At 42.6% G+C, this 22,500-nt stretch overlaps 1 protein-coding gene across 2 annotated transcripts in view; it reads right to left on the bottom strand.

Annotated features, from left to right (window-relative positions):
• Positions 1-22,500, bottom strand: part of LOC138060049 (cholesterol transporter ABCA5-like) — a 65,630-nt gene that overhangs the window by 30,288 nt on the left and 12,842 nt on the right. For both annotated transcript variants that reach the window (XM_068905732.1, XM_068905733.1), the window contains exons 9-20: positions 20,355-20,493; positions 19,675-19,765; positions 18,179-18,318; positions 16,500-16,663; positions 15,164-15,346; positions 14,384-14,761; positions 13,855-14,133; positions 8,512-8,796; positions 7,546-7,683; positions 5,834-5,956; positions 5,237-5,328; positions 4,181-4,337 (exon numbers count right to left, since the gene is read on the bottom strand). In XM_068905732.1, coding sequence (XP_068761833.1) covers positions 4,181-4,337; positions 5,237-5,328; positions 5,834-5,956; positions 7,546-7,683; positions 8,512-8,796; positions 13,855-14,133; positions 14,384-14,761; positions 15,164-15,346; positions 16,500-16,663; positions 18,179-18,318; positions 19,675-19,765; positions 20,355-20,493 — 2,169 coding nt within the window. The remainder of the gene's footprint in view (positions 1-4,180; positions 4,338-5,236; positions 5,329-5,833; positions 5,957-7,545; positions 7,684-8,511; positions 8,797-13,854; positions 14,134-14,383; positions 14,762-15,163; positions 15,347-16,499; positions 16,664-18,178; positions 18,319-19,674; positions 19,766-20,354; positions 20,494-22,500) is intronic.

The following is a 22,500-nucleotide window of genomic DNA, read 5'->3' as shown; positions in this document are numbered from 1 at the left end:
TAATCCTCACGGTATTAACGAACGCTTTTCATTCAACTAATGTAATCCTATTTTTCACTTTGCCATGTTACCACCAATAGCGCCGGAAGCTGCCACTCCACTATAAAAACTACACACGACCCATAATTTCTCGATTCGCTCTGACGAAGGGCTAACGCTCGAAAAATCAGCTTTTAGAATCCCTGTACGGTGGTCAATTTACATTATCAACTCCGTTGATAAAACCAAATTTCTCATAGAAACTCGTTTCTAAGGTTCTATTTGCTCTTTAGTACCCACGATCAAAACATGTCTTCTCCTATTTGAGAATGTTCTTTTTCTGTATTTCCTGCAAATAACTCAACTTCATTCTTTGGTCTGTCCTTTCGGTTCCAGGACGAGAAAGCGGTTCTCTTTGATGTAAAAACAAAAGGCTTTTACATAGGTTTCACTTTTCCAACACCTTGCGGTGAATGGTAAATTGGTAAAAGTGGGAATCGTACAGCTGTCCTGGCACAGCACTTTTCCCACGTGCGTTTAATAATTTATGTAGTAGGCGGAGCATTAAGCCTTTCTTCCTCTCCGTGTAGTCCTTTGTTTTGATTTTGTTATGTAACAATTTTGTTATTTTCCTCTGTGCATATACTGTGTAACTAAATTCTCGATATTGTAACCTGTTTCTCGAAATTTTTGTAACTTGTCATACTCCGATCGTGCTAATTATAATCTGATGTCGACAAACCTGTAAAATACTGTTTCGAACAAACGATTTTCTCTCATGTGAAAAATATGTGAGCTCATGTAGCTGACGCGCAGGCGTAGTGCGTCTGGCAGGTGTTATTTTGGCGTGTGATTGGCACTTAATTGACCGGTCAAACTAAGAACATTGGAAAAATAGAGTTAGCTGAAGGAGAGCTGTAAGGCCGACCCAAGTACAGCAGATAAAGAAGTAAACCAACAATATTGTCGAGGAGTCTTCCATTTCCCCAATAATTCCTTCAACAATATGCAGCATAAAAATTTTGAGTGTGAATTGACAACGCCTGTTCTTTTCGGTGATTATGTAAAGATGTCGGTTAAATAGAGGTTATTAAGAGCTGTAGAATTCTGGCAAACCATTTCCACGCCTAATTTCATATTAAGTATAATTGAGGAGGGTTACAAAATACCATTAGAGTCTATGTTGCCAGTAAAATCCGTTCTCAGGTTGAATCCGTTTTTAGCTTTAGGTTAAAGTGGTGATTCCCATTTTGCCTAGGTTGAATACACACCGCACTCAGATGAATTAAAAAAACTTTTGTTTGGAGCCTAAATTAAGCTTAGAGAAAAATTTGGGTCAGGTTAGGATTAGTTTTGGTTATTATACATGAATATCAATTGACATTTATACAAAAGTAAATAATGAAAAGAACTGTGTTGGGTTGAGCATGCTCGTCGCTGTAGTGCAGTGGTGAAGACACAGGACTATAGATCTTGAGGGTCCGATTTCGAGCACCGGTAAGTGCATTACTTACTATGTTGTAAAGTTGAGAGTGAATGGATAAGTGTATGAATACAGAAAACCGATAAAATGATACGAAAGATGAGATGCGTAAGACAGAGGGGAGGAAAAGGTGTTTTCAGTCCTTTTTGGGCGGTTGATAGCTGCTTTAAACTAAAAGAAACAATGCATATTCAACCTACGTAAAATGAGGAATACCAACTTAACCTGTAGGTAAATACGGATTCAAACTGAGACCGGATTTGACCGACAACATCTACCCCGCCGCCAACGCATTTTTCTAACAACGCCTCATCTCTGAAGGAGGCGGGGCTATTTTGGAGCTTTTGGCTGATAATCACGTTGAGGAGCTGTTTTCTCCGCCCAATATTCTTAATCCTTTGACCGTCTCCATTCAGCACAACGAGAAAAAGCGTCTTACTTCGGATTTGAGGCATATCAATTTTCACATTTTTAAGCAGAAATTCAGGTGTGGAGCCGGGTTTGCATACCATTCGAGATGTAGCGGTACAGGATAAGGAGCAGAGGAGAGATGAGGCGTTATTAGAAAAATGCGTTGGCGGCAGGGTACGTAGATGTTGTCGGTCAAATCCGGTCTCAGTTTGAATCCGTTTTTACCTACAGGTTACGTCGGTGATCCTCATTTTACGTAGGTTGAATACGCGCTTTACCTAGTTTAAAGCAGCCATCAACCCCCCAAAAAGGACTGAAAACACCTTTTCCTCCCCTCTGTCTTACGCATCTCATCTTTTGTATCATTTTATCGGTTTTCTGTATTCATACACTTATCCATTCACTCTCAACTTTACAACATAGTAAGTAATGCACTTACCGGTGCTCGAAATCGGACCCTCCAGGTCAGGTTCAAACGACGGATAGCTCTATCCGCCGGATAAATCACTAACCAGTGGATAAGTCAGCGCAAAACCAATTGCGCTATCCGATGGATAGTGACTTATCCGGTGCATAGCGTTATCCACCTTTTGAACAACAGGGGCCAGATCTATAGTCCTGTGTCTTCACCATTGCACTACAGCGACGAGCATGCTCAACCCAACACAGTTCTTTTCGTTATTTACTTTTGTATAAAAGCCAATTGATATTCGTGTATAATAACCAAAACTAATCCTAACCTGGCCCTAATTTTTCTCTAGGCTTAATTTAGGCTCCAAACAAAAGTTTCTTCAATTCATCTGAGTGCGGTGTGTATTCAACCTAGGTAAAATGGGGATCAACAGTTTAACCTTGGTAAAAACGGATTCAACCTGACAACGGATTTTACCGGCAACATAGACGCAAATGGTATTTTGTAACCCTCCTCAATTATACTTAATATGAAAGTAGGCGTGGAAATCGTTTGCCAGAATTCTACAGCTCTTAATAACCTCTATTTAACCGACATCTTCACAGAATCACCAGAAAGAAAAGGCGTTGTCAATTCACACTCAAAATTTTAATGCAGCATGAGCTTGAGGGAATGGAATACTCCTCAACAATCTTGTTGGTTTACTTCTTTATCTGCCGTACTTGGGTTGACCTTACAGCTCTCCTTCAGCTAACTCTATTTTTCCAATGTTCTTAGTCTGAACGGTCAATAAAAAGTGCCAATCACACCTGACAGAATGACCAATCACAGCAGGTGCAAACAGCGCAATGAACCAATCAGAATTCGTAGCAATTCCGTGTAACTGGCTCAAAGAGCAGGAAAAATCACGCATGCAAGTCGTGATTGGCTCTTTGGTTTTCCTTCTCATTGGTTGATAAACTGACGCAAGAGTTTTAAACCAATCACTATATAAGTGTAGCAATTGCAATCGCATAATTACTTTCGAGAGTAATTTGAAAACTAACAACGACGTGAAATTACCACATGTGGGGTTTTAACGACAACATGAACATACAAATTAAAACTTTTCATTCTTCATTTCTACTCTGGAACCGCTTGTGCCAATTTATTTTTAGGATACGTCGCCTAAAATGTGCGACCTGAGCGAGATGGAATAATCGAGAAAGTCTTACTATAATGCAAAGTTATATTTTGAGATGACGTTTTCGTCGATGTCGTCATCGAAGATCTTTTAAGTCCCTATCGTCCACCAAACGACGCGCATCTCACTATGCTACACTCCCGGATATAAAGGCGCTGTTACACTGTGAAATGTCTGGTGCAACTTGTCTCGCAATGTTGTGGCGACATTAGGGCCGTTTATACGAGAGAAAATAAGCTGCGACTTCCTCTGGCCGCGGCGTACATAATACGCGAAAGGAACTATTTATACGAGTATAAACTCCCAGGCCAGGATAAGCCGCGGCTTGAGAAAGCCGTAAGCGTAGATTTTGTACCATTTATACGGAGTGTTCGCGTCTTATGTAAGCCGCGGCTTATTTTCTCTCGTATAAAAGGCTCTATTGTGGCGGGACAAGTTACACGAAAGATTTCAGTGTAACATACCATGCAACGGCAAAAATCGTTGCGAGACAAGTTGCACGGAAAGTAGAACTTAATTCTACGTTCGGCAACGGCTCTTGCAACTTGTCTCGCAACGATTTTGGCCGTGGCAGGGTATGTTACACAGTGAAATGTTTCGCGCAACTTGTCCCACCACAATGTCGCTAAAACATTGCGAGACAAGTTGCACGAAACATTTCACAGCAACAGCGCCTTAAGTGGACAGAGGAAGCCACTCTCTCTTCGCCTACCTTAACCAGAACAGCGAATGAGGATATATCCGTCGAGCTGCCTTCTATATTCATTATCTTTTCTTTCTCTTGCTTCACATCCACATCCTGGGGCTCGTCAGAATCAAGGTCGTCCAATTTCTTGAAACTTGGCTCGCGATCAATAGTATTTTGGTTGCTGTTGGTGGAAAAAACTAACACATGTTCAGGGTAGAGAGAGGAATGGGCACAACAGGTACATGACTGACGTTTCGGCGATGATGTACCAGCCAGGTTTGAATCTCTTTCTAACAACAAAAGCGAACTGTGTGCGTGCCTGACAGTCAAGCAACATTTTATTGTTTCTGTAAAAAAATCAGAGGTGCTTACGACTTTTACGGTCAGCTCTCATTAAAATTTTCTTTCGCAATCATTTCTTTTTTGTTTTATAACCAAATCGCATAGATAACTCGGGTACATGTCAAGAATAAAATCTTTCACTGGCAACCAAAAAATAAATTGAAAAGGAAAATAAGTTGAATTATAAATTCGCCTCATTCTGCCGAAATCCCTGAGACCCTCCGCGAAATTTGGGAATCAATTATTGAGAAACTTAAGCCAAATATTCACTTTGTTTGCTGAACAACATCTGAGTCCGTAAGAAATCGGAAACCATTTCATGTTGGCGCCAAGCTTTGAACAAGCGCCGTACTCTAGACTGTCCGTTTAAATTCAGGGGAGGCCCCTTAGCGCTTAACAACCGCGCCTCCCACCTCTGCGACCTTGGTCCAGCCCTGGTTTCAGCTATGACGTCGTATGTGGGCTGAGTTTTAGTGGATCTCAATTTGACTCCGAGGGTTGTCTCCGGGTGCTATGGTTTTCCTCTTTCATCAAAATCGACTCTCCGAGTCCATTATTCTTCCCTTTCATTGAAATGAATGAATGAAAGTTGGTATTATAATTATTAAATTCCCGTGCTTTTTTTAAAACAGCTAACATTTCCTCGAAGAAGGTAGAACTGTTTTCTGCACTTCTTTAGAGTTTAAGTTGTAGCAGGTCGAAGTACACAGCGCCGGGACAGCGCCTAACGTCTCTCACCTGTGGGTACATGTGCACTTTACTGAGGCACCAATGTCTCGCTGATCCAAGATAAAAACCAGCACAGCAAATATGATGGTGTGAACCACAGGCTGAAATGATGCAACCGAAAATAAGTCATTCTTTTACATCCAAAAAATAAAAGGAAACCAGATTACTGGAAAGGGATGAATCTGAAAGGCCGGAGAGATTTATTTCCTCCATGATGACTTTGATTAGAGTTCCAAGATGAAGCAACTCAATATTAGTTATTTTTATATATTCTATATACAAGGCTAAAAGTTAAAAAAATTAAAATATTCAAACCAAACGTTTTCGGCTGTTTGCCATCATCAGGATGGTGATGGCAAACAGCCGAAAACGTTTGGTTTGAAAATTTAATTGTTTTTTTTTTTTTTAACTTTTAGCCTTGTATATAGAATATATTTTACTAAGCGAACATTATGGACATTAGTTATTTTCATTATTGTCTTTCTGTAGCGATGGGTAAAAGGCTTCTGAACCAATACAGATCGTTCTTGCTGACTTTCCAGCGCAATTTCCCCAAATTCTAAAAGCTCCTTAAAGAGTCTTGTGTTTTTTCTGTCGTCAACTTACTGCTATCAATGACACTGGAATTCCATTGTCCTTTGACCAACTGAAATAATCGCTTGCGGTCATCTGCACATCTTCAGGGGCACCACCTTGATAGGTGACTAACATGGACTTAAATCTGTACGTCTAAAAAAAAGAGGAAAGAGAAATTTTGATCAGTTGAACTATCAATTGCGTGATAACGGATGAGTGTCTCCCTGTCCCCGCCACCGAATATCAATGAATTGAAACAGGTCCCACTCATAAACTTTGGGGGAGCCGAGCTGAAGCTGGTGCGAGTGAGGCATCGTGCGTTTGTTTGGGTTTGTTTACATCCACCTTCAAACAGAGACGCATGGTAAACGACCCGAGGAATACCCAGTTTCCGGCTTTCCAGCCTTCAATAAACCCGCCACGATCGACGCTGATACCGAGATGTGATCAGTGAGGATAGCCATCTTGAACAAACGGCATCGGCTTCTGCGTATCCTACTTTCCTTGTGTATCAACTTGGTTTGCATTTGTGCTTTCACTGGCGTTCCTATTTGAGTCACAAGTGTGAGCTAGGATTTGCTGGTGCAAATTGTTGGTTTTCACTCCCGTAACAAGCCCGGCATGTTGGTTGACAATACAATAGAGTATGTGCACGGCGGCCATGTTGGAGGACCAAAACAATTAAAGATATTTGCATAAAAATAACATTTATTCCCCAAAGGAATATCATTCTTTTGTTTCGGTCCTCCAATATGGCCGCTGTGCACATACTCTATAGGTCATTCCGAATTCATGTCTGTCTCGTCTTCAAAGCGAGTCTAAGTGCAAAGTTTTTCTCATGAAAATTAGTTTTCATTCATATGTAAAGTAGAACTTATTACTATCACAAAAACGTGGCACTTCGACTCGCCTTGAAGAGGAGGCAGTGATGAATTCGGAAATGGTCTATACAATTTCTCATTGGCAGAAATTTGCATCATAGCAAAGTTTAGTTCCCAGCGGACAGGCAGGTTATTGTTGTTGCCAAGCAACGTGGCCACCATGACGTCACATACAAACCAGCAATAAGCCAGTTCGGAGTTTCAAGAAACGAATGTGCGCGTCGGGATAAAAACAAGCATATAATAGACCTTTTTACTGATACGGCGGCCATTTTGATTTCTATTGTTTCAAATAGCCATTATAGGATGCCCAGGGGGCAAATACATATTAATTTTCCACCTGGGCATCCCATAATAGCTATTCGAAACAATAGAAATCAAAATGGCCGCCGTATCGGTAAAAAGGTCTATTGTTTTTTTCGTTATGGTAAATAGCTGAAAGAATTTGCATTAGAAATCTTTTGGATTTTTTTATTATATGCTTGCTTTTATACCGACGCGTGCACATTTTTTGAAACTCTGAACTCGCCTATTGCTGGAGCATTTTCCTTAAACTGGAACGTGATGAGCATTTAGTGCCTATTGTGACTGGAGGAGCATAGAATGAGGTTTTATTGGCATCGAGGCTTTGTGCTTTCATTGCCTATTGAACAATCCCCACACTCCACACATTCAATGTTGATTGATAAATTACTCTACTGTACCTAAACAAACACTGTGTGAGTGGAGCGGGAAAGCGGGCGAAACAGGTGAAGAAGCTTTCTAGTGCATTTACGAGAGAAAATAGTTTAAAGTGTCCAAACATTTTTGAGGAAGATTTAAGATAAGAAGGAAATTCAGGCAAACATCAACAGTACTTACACGCTCGATGTAATACAATGCTCCGAACAATGGATAAGGCGGCACAAGAAACACGCACACGATATGTATGATCATAGCAGTATCCGGACTGGATATCGTGTCCACTAATACCACAGCTAACCATGGAACTAAAGCACCCTGGAAGGGAAATATTGCTGGAATCATTCAACTGTTGTCTGTTATGGGATATTGAACATACGCATATAATGTGTCAAAAAAGGGATGTTCCCTCCAAAGATAGCCCATATTAAAAAAAAAAAAACCCGTTGACCTATGTACACGAATCATCCTTCTGAGTGTAGCTGTTTACCATTTAAAGGCAGATACCGGTTGATTGCCGGTTTATTCCAGTGGTCAGCAAAAACTCCCGAATGGGACATTCCATTGCCGGCGATCAGAGTACACGATTTCCAAATTTACTGCGAGAGATTGACAGAAAGAAATTTTGGATGACTTTTTCAGACCTTTTTCTGGAAACACTAGAGGTTAAATGCATTATTGTAAATTGCTAGTTAGAACAGGAACACTTCCTGATGCTACAGAAAATTTGGGTCTGTATCTAATTTGGCGTGCACTATTTAGACTAAGTGTGCCTTTTTAAAGCCTAAAAGGTAACTTCTCTTTGAATGAATTTCTTGTTCCACAAGCTCGTTCTCAAGAAGTCATAATGTCACAAAAGATTTCGACTCATTACCTTGATTATCAGCTGTTCTCAAGTTACTGGATGTTAATTAGATCTTGAGCCTAATCTCAGGCGATAGATGTTGTTCTTGCCGCGAAACATGTATCAGACGCCATATTTGGAAGCGCGTGGGATAAGTCTGGGCAAGATTTCCCGAATTCCACCCGTCCAATATGGCGACCGAATCTCGTGCGTGAAAACGTAAACAAATTACAACATGCAAGCAGGCTATTAGATATTTAGGTCATTTTATTTATGCTGAAACCCACAACAGCAATACTTACTATGTTAAAAACCTGTGGCATAATCCCTTGAGCGGTGTCCCACTTGTTGAACAAGAACGAAGACACGTAGGCGAACAGGATTGCACTGGGTAAGAACAGCAAAAAAGCTACCACCAAACAGCCGATGGCGGGGGCGGGGCTCAGTGATGGGATCTCGAAAGCTTTTATAAGTATTATCAACAGGATGCAAGGAAGAAGGAAAATAATGGCATCAGCAATGAAGAATTGCAGCCAGTAAACAAATGATGAAACTCCAGATACACGGAGGATATGGCGGAGCTTGTCCTGAAATTCATAGCGACATGAAGACGTGTTGGATACTTGCATCAGGTGATTTTTAACTTCTTAGTACCCGGGCGCGAGGGACGTACTGGGGAATATTGGCACGAGGCCGTGCCAGTGCGCGAGGTCCGCACAAAAAAGACCGAGGGCCCATATTCGCCAGCACTGTGACGATCCCGAGAAAGTGAAGTTAGTAAGTTGTATTATATGGCATCGTTTCTTTGAGCGATCGGACACTTTTCCGTTTGGTGAATGATAATAATCTTCCTCTTCCATGAGAGAACTTTGAATGGTAAGCTTTTACATGTAAACCTAAATTCCAATTGCTATAATAGTACTGTTGTTAAAGTTAAATTTCGCTTTCTAAAAACTTTTGTGTTTCGCTCAACTTGAATTTCCCGGGACAGAGAAAACTGAATAAGGAAACGGCTCGTTTCCATGGTAATGGTCCGTTCTGTAAAATCCCGACCGAAAACCAGCCAATCAGAGTGCTCCATATAGCCTGAGAATTGCTTGCCATATAATAAATCTGAAGGATTGTGTTCAAATCTCATTCAGGATCTATCTAACATGGTCTCTTCTCTAAATTATCGCCGATCGTTCATTCGTAAATGGCTTTGAATTTAATATTATCGTTAGTTTAGGACACTGTGTCCCAGGACTTGTGGTAGCAGAGAAAATAAGGAAAACAAAAAATTGGAATTGGATTTGAACCCGGAGATTCTACCCAATAGGAACCGCTTCTTTCCGCTTCACCACTGAGGATCAAGACAACACTCTCTAAAAAAAACATCTTTTAAAGTTTCGCATAGAATATCGCTGCTGAAGAGTAATTAGGCCTTTGCTAGATTAATTAGGCATAAGCTTTGATTTTAAAATTAATTGTTGAGCTGTGTGAACAAATTGATAACCGATATTTTGCAGTGTTTAATATTGTTTGTTGCCGAGTTGTGGTGTGGTAGTCCAGTGGTTAGGTTAGGTGACAGGTTAATCAACATTCTTAAGGTCGAGTCCTATGTCCATACACTTGGGTTGTCTTTTAAAAATGTATGACTATTTCCCATAAACCAAATCAAGCTTTCACTCTTCTAAATTAACGATAACAGTAAATTCAGAGCAAATTACGAATTACTGATAATAGTTAATTCGAAGTAGAGAATGGCTTGGACGAATCAGATCCTTTCATTGAGTAATATTTGAAGTGCTACTATGACCAAAAAACCAGCTTTTATTTTTCTTTGGATGTCAAAACTATGTTAACTAAACACCAAGTGACCCAAGTGTTTTGCCTTGATTTAAAAAAGATACCTGTTTATTTTAAATGGAGTTTTCCTCTTTAATGGTCTGCCATTACTAACTTTAAAATCTTGAGAAAGCTGGATTGAGGAGAAAATGACGTCAAAGACTCGGTTGAATTAATATGCAAGACAGGAGTTTCGGATTTCAGACTTTTAAACTGTTTTGCGTATATGAAAAGCTGTGTTTACACGCTGAAATTTTAAGCTGCTGAGTCAATGACGTCACCTTTCCTTAGATCGAACCCTCTGAGGTCCAATCGGTCAGTTTTGAACGTGAGTAATCCAAAACTTACACTCAAAATAAACAGCCTTTGGATAAAAATCAAAGCTCAAAATTTTGCCAGTCAAGCGTTAAGCAATCACACTTTCAAAATCTGAAGGAAAAAAAGGAAATGGTTTTTTGATCATAGGCCTGTCTTAAACGTCGCATTTTACATGTGCCGGATCTAATAGTAGTAGTAGTGGCATCCTCGTCTCAAAGAGGCGATGGTTAGCGCTGGGGATTTGGGCAGGATCTTGTAAGACTGTGTAGCCCGATCCTGGAGTGGCAGTCTCTGTTGCAGATGGCGCACCTTGCGCCACGATGTTGGTCTTCCTGAGGCTGATCGTTAGCCCAAACTCCTTGCAGGCGTGGGACAGCTTGTCTACGAGATGTTGGAGGCACTCCTCACCGTGGGATGTTAAAGCAGTGTCGTCTGCAAACAGCAGCTCCCATGAGTACCACGTAAGCTTTGGTTTTGGAGACTGGCGATGTTGAAGAGTTTGCCGTCTGACCTCGTCGTGACGTAGATACCTTCTGTACAGTCTACAAAGGCACACTGGAACAGCATCGAGAAGAAAATCTCGAACAGGGTTCGAGCGAGGACACAGCCCTGCTTTACTCTACTGCTGACTGGGAAGGCATTGGAGGTGGCCCCATCGAAGCAGACCGTACTCTGCATGTCCTGGTGAAAGGAGGTGATGATCGCCAGGAGCTTTGGAGGGCAGTAATCTTCTGGAGGATCTTGAAGAGCCCGCTTCTGCTCAGCAAGTCAAAAGCTTTGGTGAAGTCCATGAAAGCGAGGACGAATGGCTGCTGCTACTCTAGACACTTCTCCTGCAGCTGACGGAGGGAGAAGATCATGTCCACTGTAGACCTCCCGGCTCTGAAGCCACACTATGACTCGGGGTAGACTTGGGAAGCAAGGCTCCGCAGGCGGGTCAAGGTGACCCGCGCGAGACCCGAGTGAAGATTTGCCAACGATGCTAAGAAGAGAGATGTCGTGATAGTTGTTGCAATCATTACTGTGAACCTTGTTCTCATACAGGGGGACTATGTTGGCATCTCTCATATCTTGGGGGATGTGGCCTTGCTCCCAACACAGGCAGAGGAGCTCATGAAGCGGTTGCAGGATGGTTTGCTTCCCAAGCTGTGCCTTGACACAGGGGAGACCATCGATGGCTATGCTGAGCTCGTCCAGTTTTGGCGTGTTGTCAAGCTCCTCTAGGACTAGCAACCCAGGCAGAGCATTGAGGGCAGTGTCTGTGACGATGTTCTGGGTTGAGTAGAGCTCGAGATAATGCTCCATCCAACGCTGCAGCTGCATGCTCTGATCAGTGATGACCTCAACAGTCTTTGATTTGAGCGGGGCTCTTTTGACGCTTATAGGGCCGGTGGCAGTTTTGATGCTCTCATACATCCCCTTTGTGTGGCCACAGTCCGCTACTAGCTGGAGTTTGGAGCATACCGGGTAGGTTCTGCCAGTACTCGTTGACACAGTGGCAGGCGGTCTGCTGGGCCTTGCTACCAGCTGCTCGAAGGATGTCGCGTGTGCTTGGGGAAGGGTTCTGCTTGTGAGCCAGCATCGCTTTCCTCTTGGCCTCCATGACTGGCTGCATTTCTTCGCAGCAAGCCTCGAACCAGTCAGCATTATTGTGTTCTTTCTTGCTGAATGCAGCCATGACTGAGTCGTAGATGGCATCAAGGAGGTGAGACCATTTGGCACCCGGGTTGCTGGTTGTTTGTTGCGCAGCAAGTTTCTCCTGGAGGCTGTCAGCGAAGATCTGAGCCTTAACGGGGTCGGAAGTGCCACAGATGTTGATGCGGGGGCGACCCTTGGTCTTGGCATGGTGGATCTTTCTGGGCTTCATCCTGACCTTGCTTGCAACGAGCGAGTGGTCCGTGTCACAGTCAGCGCTGTGATAGCTTCTTGTGTGGAGGACACTGCTGAGGTCCGCTCTCCTAGTGATGACGAGGTCTGTGGTGGCAATCAGTGAATTCTTTGCGGAAAAACCTACACCATACTGCCTCGGCTTGTCCTGGGACAGGCCATGCCAGAAGAAGGTGTAGTCTCTTTCGATAAGTGACCCACTGTCGGCCAGCCGGGTTTCCTGGAGACAGGCAACGTTGATGCTGAGTCGTGCCAGCTCCTTGTTGATGATGGCGGTCTTGCGGGAGTCGTCCATTAGCTGAAGGTCAGCGGAGAGACCAGGGCACATGGTGCGAATGTTCCAGCTTGTGATTCGAAGAGCTGGAGTCTTCGTAGTTTTTTGCTTTTGACTGCTTGGTGCAAGTACTTGCTCACTTGCCTGGAGGGTCCCCTAAGCTCTACGCACCCAGTAGAGCAGGCCAGCAATGACGGGGTGGCACCTAACTGGCTGGGGGCTGCCCAGCTTGAGGCGGGTGGTAGCAACCCAATGAAGCTGCGAGGGCTTCTCCCATCATCGGAAGAGACCCCTGCCGCTCCTTCTTATGCCAATCAGTCGGAGCTTAGAACGGGTAAGTCTTATGACGCCGCTGAAGTGCCCTCTCTAGTTTGTGCTAAGGCCCGGGCGGGAAGATAAAGAAACGCTGGGCTGCCCTACGACAGTGTCCCCCTCTCTGTGTTAGTGGCTGGGTCCAAAGGAAAGGACGAAACAATACAACTTGGGGCTAATTCCACTGCAGAAGCTGCCGGAAGGAAGCGCTGAGCAACTGCCACCTGCCTTAGGGGCTCTTCTCCGGATTTGTCCTCAAGGTTTACTCCTGAAGCCTTACTGAGATCAGGTATAGCTGCAAGGCAACGGAGGTTTGAAATCACGGTTTACCTTCCCCTAGATGGGCTGCCTTTATAGGCTAAGAGCCCCATCTATCCTGGGCAACTGGTTTTAAGGCGCCAGTGGCTTCGCCTTCGTCCTTTCTCCAGTCGGTGGTGCCAGTTCCGCCACACGGAGGCCGGAAGTTGGACTTAGCTGACAGAGGCTCTTAGAGTCGCACGCCATTGGGAGCATTTCGAGAGGTTGTGAGAGCCCTGCCTCACAAAGCAATCCCCAGCTATAACAGCCTTACGGAACTAATGCAAATGAGTTTTCGCTCATTTGCATTAGATTCGGCACATGTAAAAGGCGACGTTTAAAACGGGACATAGTAGCACTTTAATGACAAAAAATCTCTCTGATAGACGCGAATCTTCGACGACGTCATTGTTGACGTTTTGTCTCGTTAACATACGGGTTTGCTGATAGAAAGCACCATGCTATTCAAAAATTGACTTTAAAAGGTAAAAGAACGTGTTAAACTAAGTGAAATGATTAATTTTACGACTCTTGGCTTTGATGACGCTTTGAGATCTCTCCCTCTTCCCTCATCTAAAACTCTAGGACAGGCTTCTCAAGGCATAACACCGCAGTAGAGATTCCATGACCATTTCCTAGGCATGAAACCCTATTAGTGCTTTACCCAGCTCTAAATACTCAGCGACTGAAACCGGCAAACCACTCAGTGCTGTTTGCAAATCTCACTTACCTGTCTTACTGCAACAACTTCAATGGCAAACATTCCTGGGATAAAAGTCAATGCCATGCCAATGATTAGGACTGCAGAAAAGGAAGTAGAGTCAAATGTCCACTCGGGCTTCAGGCTAGGAAACGGGAGAAGGGTGGTCTCCAGTGGGAAGAGAGTTTTGTTGAGGCTCTTCAAAGCATTCATGTGCAGAATGGATCCCAAGATGTTGATCCCAACGGGCACGGAGTGGACTGTAGTGTCATTGTATCTCAACAAAAAGCTTGAATTCAAACCTGCAGCCTGGGGAAAAATGTTACAGCTTAATGAGTGATATCTCATTTTCATGAAGCCTCTTTTTGCCTTTTTCCCGTTTGTTCAATGTGGGTCCCAAACAATATGTCACTTGAAGTGGGTGGCAGTCATATGTCCCATGACCTAGCTAATGAAAGACATGGGTCTGTTTTTGAAATGACATAAACTGTTTTCCTCTCGGTGCTCCTAGAATTTCTGCCCAGCAATAGGCCATTTTCGAAATATAAGGTATACTTACACCTGACTGGGACAAATGCGACGCTGCAGGGAACTGGCGAAGGATGAAACCCAAATTGTAAATCTGACTTAATGAACTATTCAGCACACCGCCTATGTTGGACACTAATTCTGTGCCAACTTTATAATCCGTAAAATACTCTATGATGTAACCAATGGCATGAGTTGTTGCATTCTGAAGCAAGGCCAACGTGGCATAACTCTCTTCACTTCCAGGCTTCAGGTACACATCTGGAGTTAAGTGGAGAGATTTGGGACCGTTATCACCCTTTTTCTTCATTTGCCTCGATAAAACAATACCAACGATCACAAGAATCGGAGGAAGGATGACCATAAAAATAAGCTTGCTTGGATAACGGATTGTGTTGATCCAGCGGATCTGTAAAATAAACAGGAAAGGCAATGATAAATAGGGAGTCAATGCGAAGATTATGCCCATGGAAACGGCACTGCCACAACCATAATGGTTAAATGGGGAAAAGCACCCCAAGGAAACTCCCCACAGGTGCTTATAAGTTTGGGGTGAGGCCTAAAGTACTTTCATCCCGAAAGAGGTACCAAGACGCTGTATCAAATATCTTCTTCCCTCAAACGTTTTATCAATCAGAACTTATTTGCAGAGCAAATACGGTTGCGGCTTCTGTCATTTTTCAGATTGTTAATATTAAAGGCCTCTAAAAGGCAATGCAAGGATTTTTACAGGAGATCCAAAGGATCTGCTGTATCCTTTGCGTGAGGCAAATGTAGTTAGATTAATTCAGCAAAAACTATATTAACCTACCTTTAGTAGAGCCATAAGTTGCTGCTTTGCCTTCCAAACAGGTCTCTGTGAGTCTGGTCTTAATTCAGGTTTATTAAGTTCCTGTCCTGCAATGTTTGACGTGTTAACTGCGCTTGAAACGGTTGCTGGTCCTTCTCGTACGGTAAGGGAATCCACATCACGGGCATCATGCAAAGATGTACCCTTTAAATACAATGTTTTCATAAAACTTTACCTCCGACGGAAGTTACACTACCCGCATTCAAGTAACAATGTCAATGAAAAGGGTCATCAGGCAAGCTTATCAAACAAGGAAGGATTACGTTTTTGCAAACGCTGGCCGTGAAGCACTTATATTTGAACAGATTTAATTGATTAGAGTGTAATGTGAAGTGCTTGTTTTCTACCCCATATGAACCATGTGAGCATTAGCCCTACAAATGAAAATGGGCCCACACAAGAACAGAGAAAAACTCTTACCAGGGTGGGAATTGAACCCACAACCATCGGGTTAGATCATCGCTGCTCTCCCGACTGAGCTACAAGGTCAGACGGGAGCAGGACGTGGGAACTGAAGATCTTAAAGTCACGGCAATGAACATGTACAAGTACAAGGAAGGATTACGTTTTTGCAAACGTTGGCCGTGAAGCACTTATATTTGAACAGATTTAATTGATTAGAGTGTAATGTGAAGTGCTTGTTTTCTACCCCATATGAACCATGTGAGCGTTAGCCCTACTAATGGGATTGGGCACACACAAGTACAAGTACAAGGAAGGATTACGGCCTGCTCCCGTCTGACCTTGTAGCTTAGTCAGTAGAGCAGCGGTGATCTAACCCGAAGGTCGTGGGTTCAATTCCCACCCTGGTCAGAGTTTTTCTCTGTCCTTCTGTGGGCCCATTTCCATTAGTAGGGCTAACGCTCACATGGTTCATATGGGGTAGAAATCTAGCACTTCACATTACACTCTACTCAGTTAAGTCTTATCAAACAAGGGATCATTTCGACACGACACCGTGACGCTATGTTTGCAGACAAAAATCAATCAAATAGTAATCCCACCATTGTAAGGTGGGGTACTCACTGACAGTAACTTCGCCAATAAATGGCATTGAGGCTGAAGACGACTTCATTAGGTTGTGACTAGGATGGGTCCCCCAGGCGGACAAAATTTACTTGATGATATCGCTTTCTTAAACACAGTCCTTGTTGTAAAAAATATTGAACAACTTCTGTCCTCCCCCAAAATTTTGGAAATCTTAGTGTCTTGGGAAACTTGCTTTCTTTCAAACAATTTTCTCCACACTCAACAATATAACAAACAAAAATTACGAAATCCTAGAAAAACCTTCAACCTCTAGTTCATCCATTGTATCTTCAGTTTCTTCACTTGTATCTTCTAGTTGGAGAAAAACCTCTTCCAACGTTGTCATCGAGACACCGTAGCTGGTCACACCCAATAATGGAGCAGTGCATCCTTCAGCACTGTCACTGTTAGCTTCAAGAGCTTTAAGTAGATCTTCAAAGAAGGAACAGAAATGTTTCAGATTTGCCTGGAACATGAAAGCTCTGGGCTTTCCGAACTGTTATGATCTGTCAATACTTAAAGGCCCATCCACAATGATTTTTTAATTTCTTTTACTTTTTTAAAAAGTTATACAAAAAAAATTAATGCATGTTGTTTAAAAGACGCAGAGTACATTTGTCTAATTCGCCAAAGCTTTTACGTTACTCTCAGTTGCTAAGAAATTTCTCTTACCATCCATCCACACTACAAATGGGGTATCACAAAAACAATGCCTTTTTCCTCTTTCATGGATGCTTTGGAGTATGTGAGCCCTGAAACCCTTCAAAAAGTATGCCTTTCAGACATACGAGAACTGTGTTCATGTGAGCATCATTTTCCTGTATTTGAGGTCTCTACTGTTGAGAAAGCCATAACTTAAATAATCTTCCCCCATACTCCCCTGTCCTCTAGTATCATTAATGTATCTTTCACAGGCACTGGAAAGCCCAGACGGAGCAGGTGTCATATGTGGGTTGAGTTTATTAGTTCTCTACTCTGTCCAGAGAGGTTATCCTCTGGGTATACCGGTGTTCCCCTCTCATGGAAACCCAACATTGAATTTGCACTGCTTTTATTTGATCTGATTTGACTTACAATCTCCTCGACGTGTTGAGCACACAAGTACAACCAGAAATACACGCAATTGGATCACGCCTATAATTAGAGCGAGTTTCAATCTAGTGTCGTAAAACCAAAACCAAAGTAATCACTTTGGCCAATCAAAAAGGACGGAGACATGAATCCAATAAACCAATCAAAACTCGAAGTAATTACACGTAGCCGACACAAAGCGCGGAAAATGTGCACGCGCGAGCTACGATTGGTTTTGGTTTTCCTTCTTATTGGTTGAAAATGTGGCGTGAGAACTTCTAACCAATCATTGAGTGAAGTAATGCAAAACCAAAGCAATTCACTAATTACTTTCGACACTCAATTGAAAACCGCTTTATGGACAGACTAAAATGAAAAATTAGTCCCCCCCCCCCTCCATTTAAAATGACCAAGATTGTAGCGATGATATGCAACACGAAGCATCCTGTTCAGTCCAGGCATTCATTACCTATTTCCAACAATAAGGTAAGTATTGGAGCTGGCATTATTTGTATTCAAGCCGTTTATCTGGACTTATAATGAGGAGAAGAGTTCAGGGGACGCTTTGTGAGGTCAATAATTATTGTTCGTATTCCTAGAGACGAGTGAGGTTGAAGTTGGAGAGAAGATCAAGGGGACAAGTCGAGACCTTTATCATGCATAATCTGCGTGCATCTAATTGTGAGCATTTCTGGACATACCTGTCGAGCTCGGCCACACAAGGTTGATATTAAGTTACAGTGCTACACAATGATCATTCTTGAATATCACCATGCTCAACAAGACTGTGATGCTTGACTAGATTGTGCGCATTTGCTTGCCACGTTATAAAAGTCATACAGGGATTTAAGGCATGAAATCAGTATGACAAATTACCTGGTAAACTGGATACTTGCTGCATAGGAAGCGCAAATGCCAATTCTTTGCCATGGTGACGTATGACGCTCGCACCTTGCACTTTGCTTTGAACGAGCTTGGTCACATTGTCTGTGTTGCAATCATCTGCCAGCGCCATGCTGCAAAATTAAACCATCCTCCTTTTAGGTCCACCAAGTTTAGGAAGAAAGATCGCCCTAGTTGGCTCTGTGACCTAAACATTTCGGGTACTAACAGAGGTGGTATCTCCGAATATAATATAAGAACCGTTGTTTCCAACTCAAAAGGAAGCTGGAAAAAAAGCAATGGATGGCAGCGAAAATAACATAAGATCATTTTGTAATTGTGAAAACCATCATCTCTAACTGTTCCAATCTAACAACTTAACGCGTCCTTCGCCGGCAAGTACAAAACACGGGTCTCTGTTTTATCAATACAAAAAAAAACCTGCACATTCATTAAAGCTAACCTTAGGCCTAAGGTTAGCTTAAATGAATGTCCAGGTTTGTTTCAGTGTTGATAAGAGAGAGACCTGTTTTTTGTACCTGCCCGTCCTTCGCTGACACAGGGCTTTAAAGGAAATTGCTTTGAGTAGCGTAACCAGCTGTTGTCACTGTCAAAATGAATTTTAATCTTAGGTGAAAGAATCTGTCTTTAATTACTTCATTTTAGGGGGGAAAAGTAGGCAACTTCTATTAGTAAAGTACTCGACACTCTTCCTCAGCTGTCGGTGCTTATTGAAACCACTGTGAGTGACACTAACAAATTTAGTAGATCCTCTCAAAATTGTTAAGTTCAAGTTTATACCATCCATCGACTTGTCACTTGACCTGCCCAATGTGCACTGTTCACTTAAGTGAAGATAGGGTGCGTTTCTTTGGGATGACCCGAAAAAGGATCATTGATCCAATATTACTTGGACAACGGTGCATCAAAGGAACCGATGAATCCACTCTAGGAATGGACTCTTCGGTTCCTTTGATGCACCATGATCCAAGTGATCTTGGATCAATGATCCTTTTTCGGATCACCCCAAAGAACCGCACCCTATCTTCAATTTGGGGGTTCACTCCCAGAAAAACTGGGTGGGGGTATGCGACCCGTTCCTGTAACCTTTGCCCTATTTCAGACCAAAATCTGCAATTTTCCCAACCCTATTTCAGACCTGGCCAAGTATTTGATACCCTGTTTCAGATCTATTTCCGCCGTTTCACCGTTGATGCCATAATTTGAAAAGGGCTTTTGCTGATGGTCTCATCGCCTAATGATGAAGAAGTAGCTTCTTTGAAAAAACATACCCAATTCAAGACTTGAATGCACAAACAATACCCGACCATACATACATCTTTACTTACCCTCGGATTTTTAGAGTAGCTTGGTGTAGCTAATACACCATACCCTTTGGGGCCGCACATAACCTCCCTCCCCCCCCCCCCCCTCCCGGGAAGCAGTTTGCAAATACAAGGCGAGATGCAACTTCACAGACGTTAACCTACTTCAAATGGTATCCAATCCCAAAGCGATTTTTAAGAAACAGCGATGAGCCAGCACAGCGAACTTTTCCCTTGGACAAGATAGCCTTGTAATCTGTAAAAGAGAATTAAAAAAAAGTCTGTCAGCCAGTTACTGCATTACTAGCTGTAAGGTTGTTTGGTTGGCGTACAAAACAAAAGCAAAATGTCACTCGCGTTTTGCATAATAATAGAGCCAAATTTCCAAAAGACTTTTTCTCCATTGTTCAGTACACCAACATGGCTGTCAATGACGTAGGTGCAAGGCAAGGATACGGAAGTAAGTAAGTAAGTAAGTAAGAACTTTATTACTGTGTCAAAAATCACTCGCGGACAGTGTACACTAATAAAAAATATTGGAGACAACTAACTACGATTAACTAACTAATAAAAAATAAAAATATAAAATATAGGTACATGTGTAAGTAATGAGAAATATATATAACAGACACTTGTTAATTGTACATAAAAGACAGTCTTTACAAGGATTGTCCGGCAGGGTTGTGAAATTAACCGTTTTGATGCGCTTTTTAAAAATGTCCAACAATCCAGACGATCGAATAAATTTGTCAAGTTTGGACCAAATAACAGGACCTCAATAAGTCAGGCTATGTTTACCATAAGCAACAGTCCGAAATCTACGTATGGCGAAATCAGAATTTTACCAGCTAAAATATCAGCTTCATCCATGAAATGCGTTGTAAGCAGAATTGCTTTGTCTTTGCACTTTTCCTGTAACAATGACCACATAAGGCGCCGAGACGAGGGATCCATTCCACTGGTGGGCTCATCCAATATCACCACCTTAAAGGACAACAAAGATGTTTCCCACTAAAGATTGATAAAGTGGACTCACGATAACTCGTATAATACACGAAAACGAAAGTTAAGAGCAATGGACCGGAAATAAGGGAAAATGATGTTTTCTGGTATCTCTGTATCCTCTACAATACAACTGTGAGTGGTGGTAATAGAGCAATTCCTATACATAGATGTAGCATAAAAGAATAATGTCCCTAGGAAATGAAATGATGATTTCAGTGTATGTCACTGACTTCTTCCCCAAAGCTTTGAGTCAATCCGTTTGTCTAAGAGTGATTGTTAACATATCGTGCTACCGGGGAAGCACGTAACCCTGAAGACAGAGATAGAATGCTGAGAACCATGCACAAGGCATTTAGAGTAACCCACAAGATTATTTTTACTGTCAAGTGAAGAAGGGCAAAGGGAGGGAAAGGAACTTCAAGGTGTTTAGTCTTCAAGCGCTGGAGCACTAATTGGGGGACACTGTAAACTGAAATCAATAAATCAACGCAATCCGTATCAAACGTTGGTTTTGAGGAAAGGGGAAAACCAGAGTACCCAGAGAAAAACCTCTCAGTGCAGAGTAAAGAACCGACAAATTCAACCCACATAAATTATGACGCCAAATCTGGGAATCGAGCCCAGGCCACATTATTGGGAGGCACTGCGCCATCCCTGGACCCCTACGTTAGCAGCAAAAGTTCATTAAGCCACAAAAACAGTAATTTCTAAGTATGCGCGCAGAAGATTAAAAAAGATTTTTCTGAGGAAATCTGGCCTTCCCGCTATCCAAGAGATAGAACAAGTTCATTGCAGCGTTAGAATATTACCTTAGTTTAGTTGAGTCAAGCCCGCCGCACACTTGAGGAAAGAGCTGAGCAAACTGCCTCGCGAGGCGGTTTGCTCAGCCGTTTCCTCACATGTGCGGGGAAATTGTGGTGAGAAATTCGCCTCGCGAGGCCGTGAGGATAAAATCAAACATGTTTGATATTTTTGGCCTCGCGAGACAAATTCCTCAATGTGTGCGGCCATCGTGAGAATCGAGCTGAGCTTGGTTTAATCAAGCAGCCAATAAAAATACATGGCATACTCACGTGACTCCAGCGGTTCAGGATGGTGTCGGAGGAACAAATTCCGACGTCACTGTAGTCACGGGAGAATGCCATGTATTTTTATTGGATGCTTCATTGAGCAAGCTCAACTCGATTCTCACGATGGCCGCACACAATGAGAAATTTGCCTCGCGAGGCGAAAAATATCAAACATGTTTGATTTTTTCCTCACGGCCTCGCGAGGCCAATTTCTCACCAAAAGTTCCTCGCACACGGTGAGAAAACAGCTGAGCAAACCGCCTTGCGAGGCAGTGCTCAGCTCTTTCCTCACCGTGTGCGGCAGGCTTCATGTGCCCGTCACTGGTGTGGTGACGATTGCACAACACAGCTAATTAAGTGCCAAATCACTATAAAGCGGTTTTCAATTGAGTGTCGCAAGTAATAAGCGAATTGCATTGGTTTTGCATTACTTTACTGAATGATTTGTTCAAAGTTCTCTCGCCACTTTTTAGACAAATGAGAGGTGAAACCAAAACCAATCATGGCTAGCACGTGCAAGTTTTCCTGCGCTTTGTGTTGGCTACGTGTAATTACTTCGAGTTTTGATTGGTTTACTAGATAATTTGTCTCCGTCCTTTTTGATTGGCCAAAGTAATTACTTCGGTTTTGGTTTTACGACAATCGATTGAAACTCGCTCTAATGTGCCCTTTTACAAGGACGGACCACAACATAGGGAACTCCATGCCATACTCCTTGCAAATGGTGTGGATGTTCTCTGATGTTCCACAGAATCAATGAACATCAAAGGGTTGTGAGACAGCGCCTGCGGTTTATAGTCTTTACTACCAGGGAAGAACTAAAAGTCTACCCATTTGCAGACGTAATTACAAAGGCAACACTTTCTAAGTGTTTTAAATCTGCCATGACCCGTTATCAGAAGCAAATGACCTTAAA

Source organism: Montipora capricornis, chromosome 8 (genome assembly GCF_036669925.1).
Source record: "Montipora capricornis isolate CH-2021 chromosome 8, ASM3666992v2, whole genome shotgun sequence".
Taxonomy (NCBI): domain Eukaryota; kingdom Metazoa; phylum Cnidaria; class Anthozoa; order Scleractinia; family Acroporidae; genus Montipora; species Montipora capricornis.
Note: the sequence above shows the minus strand (reverse complement) of the source record. Positions and strands in the feature narration are given on the sequence as shown.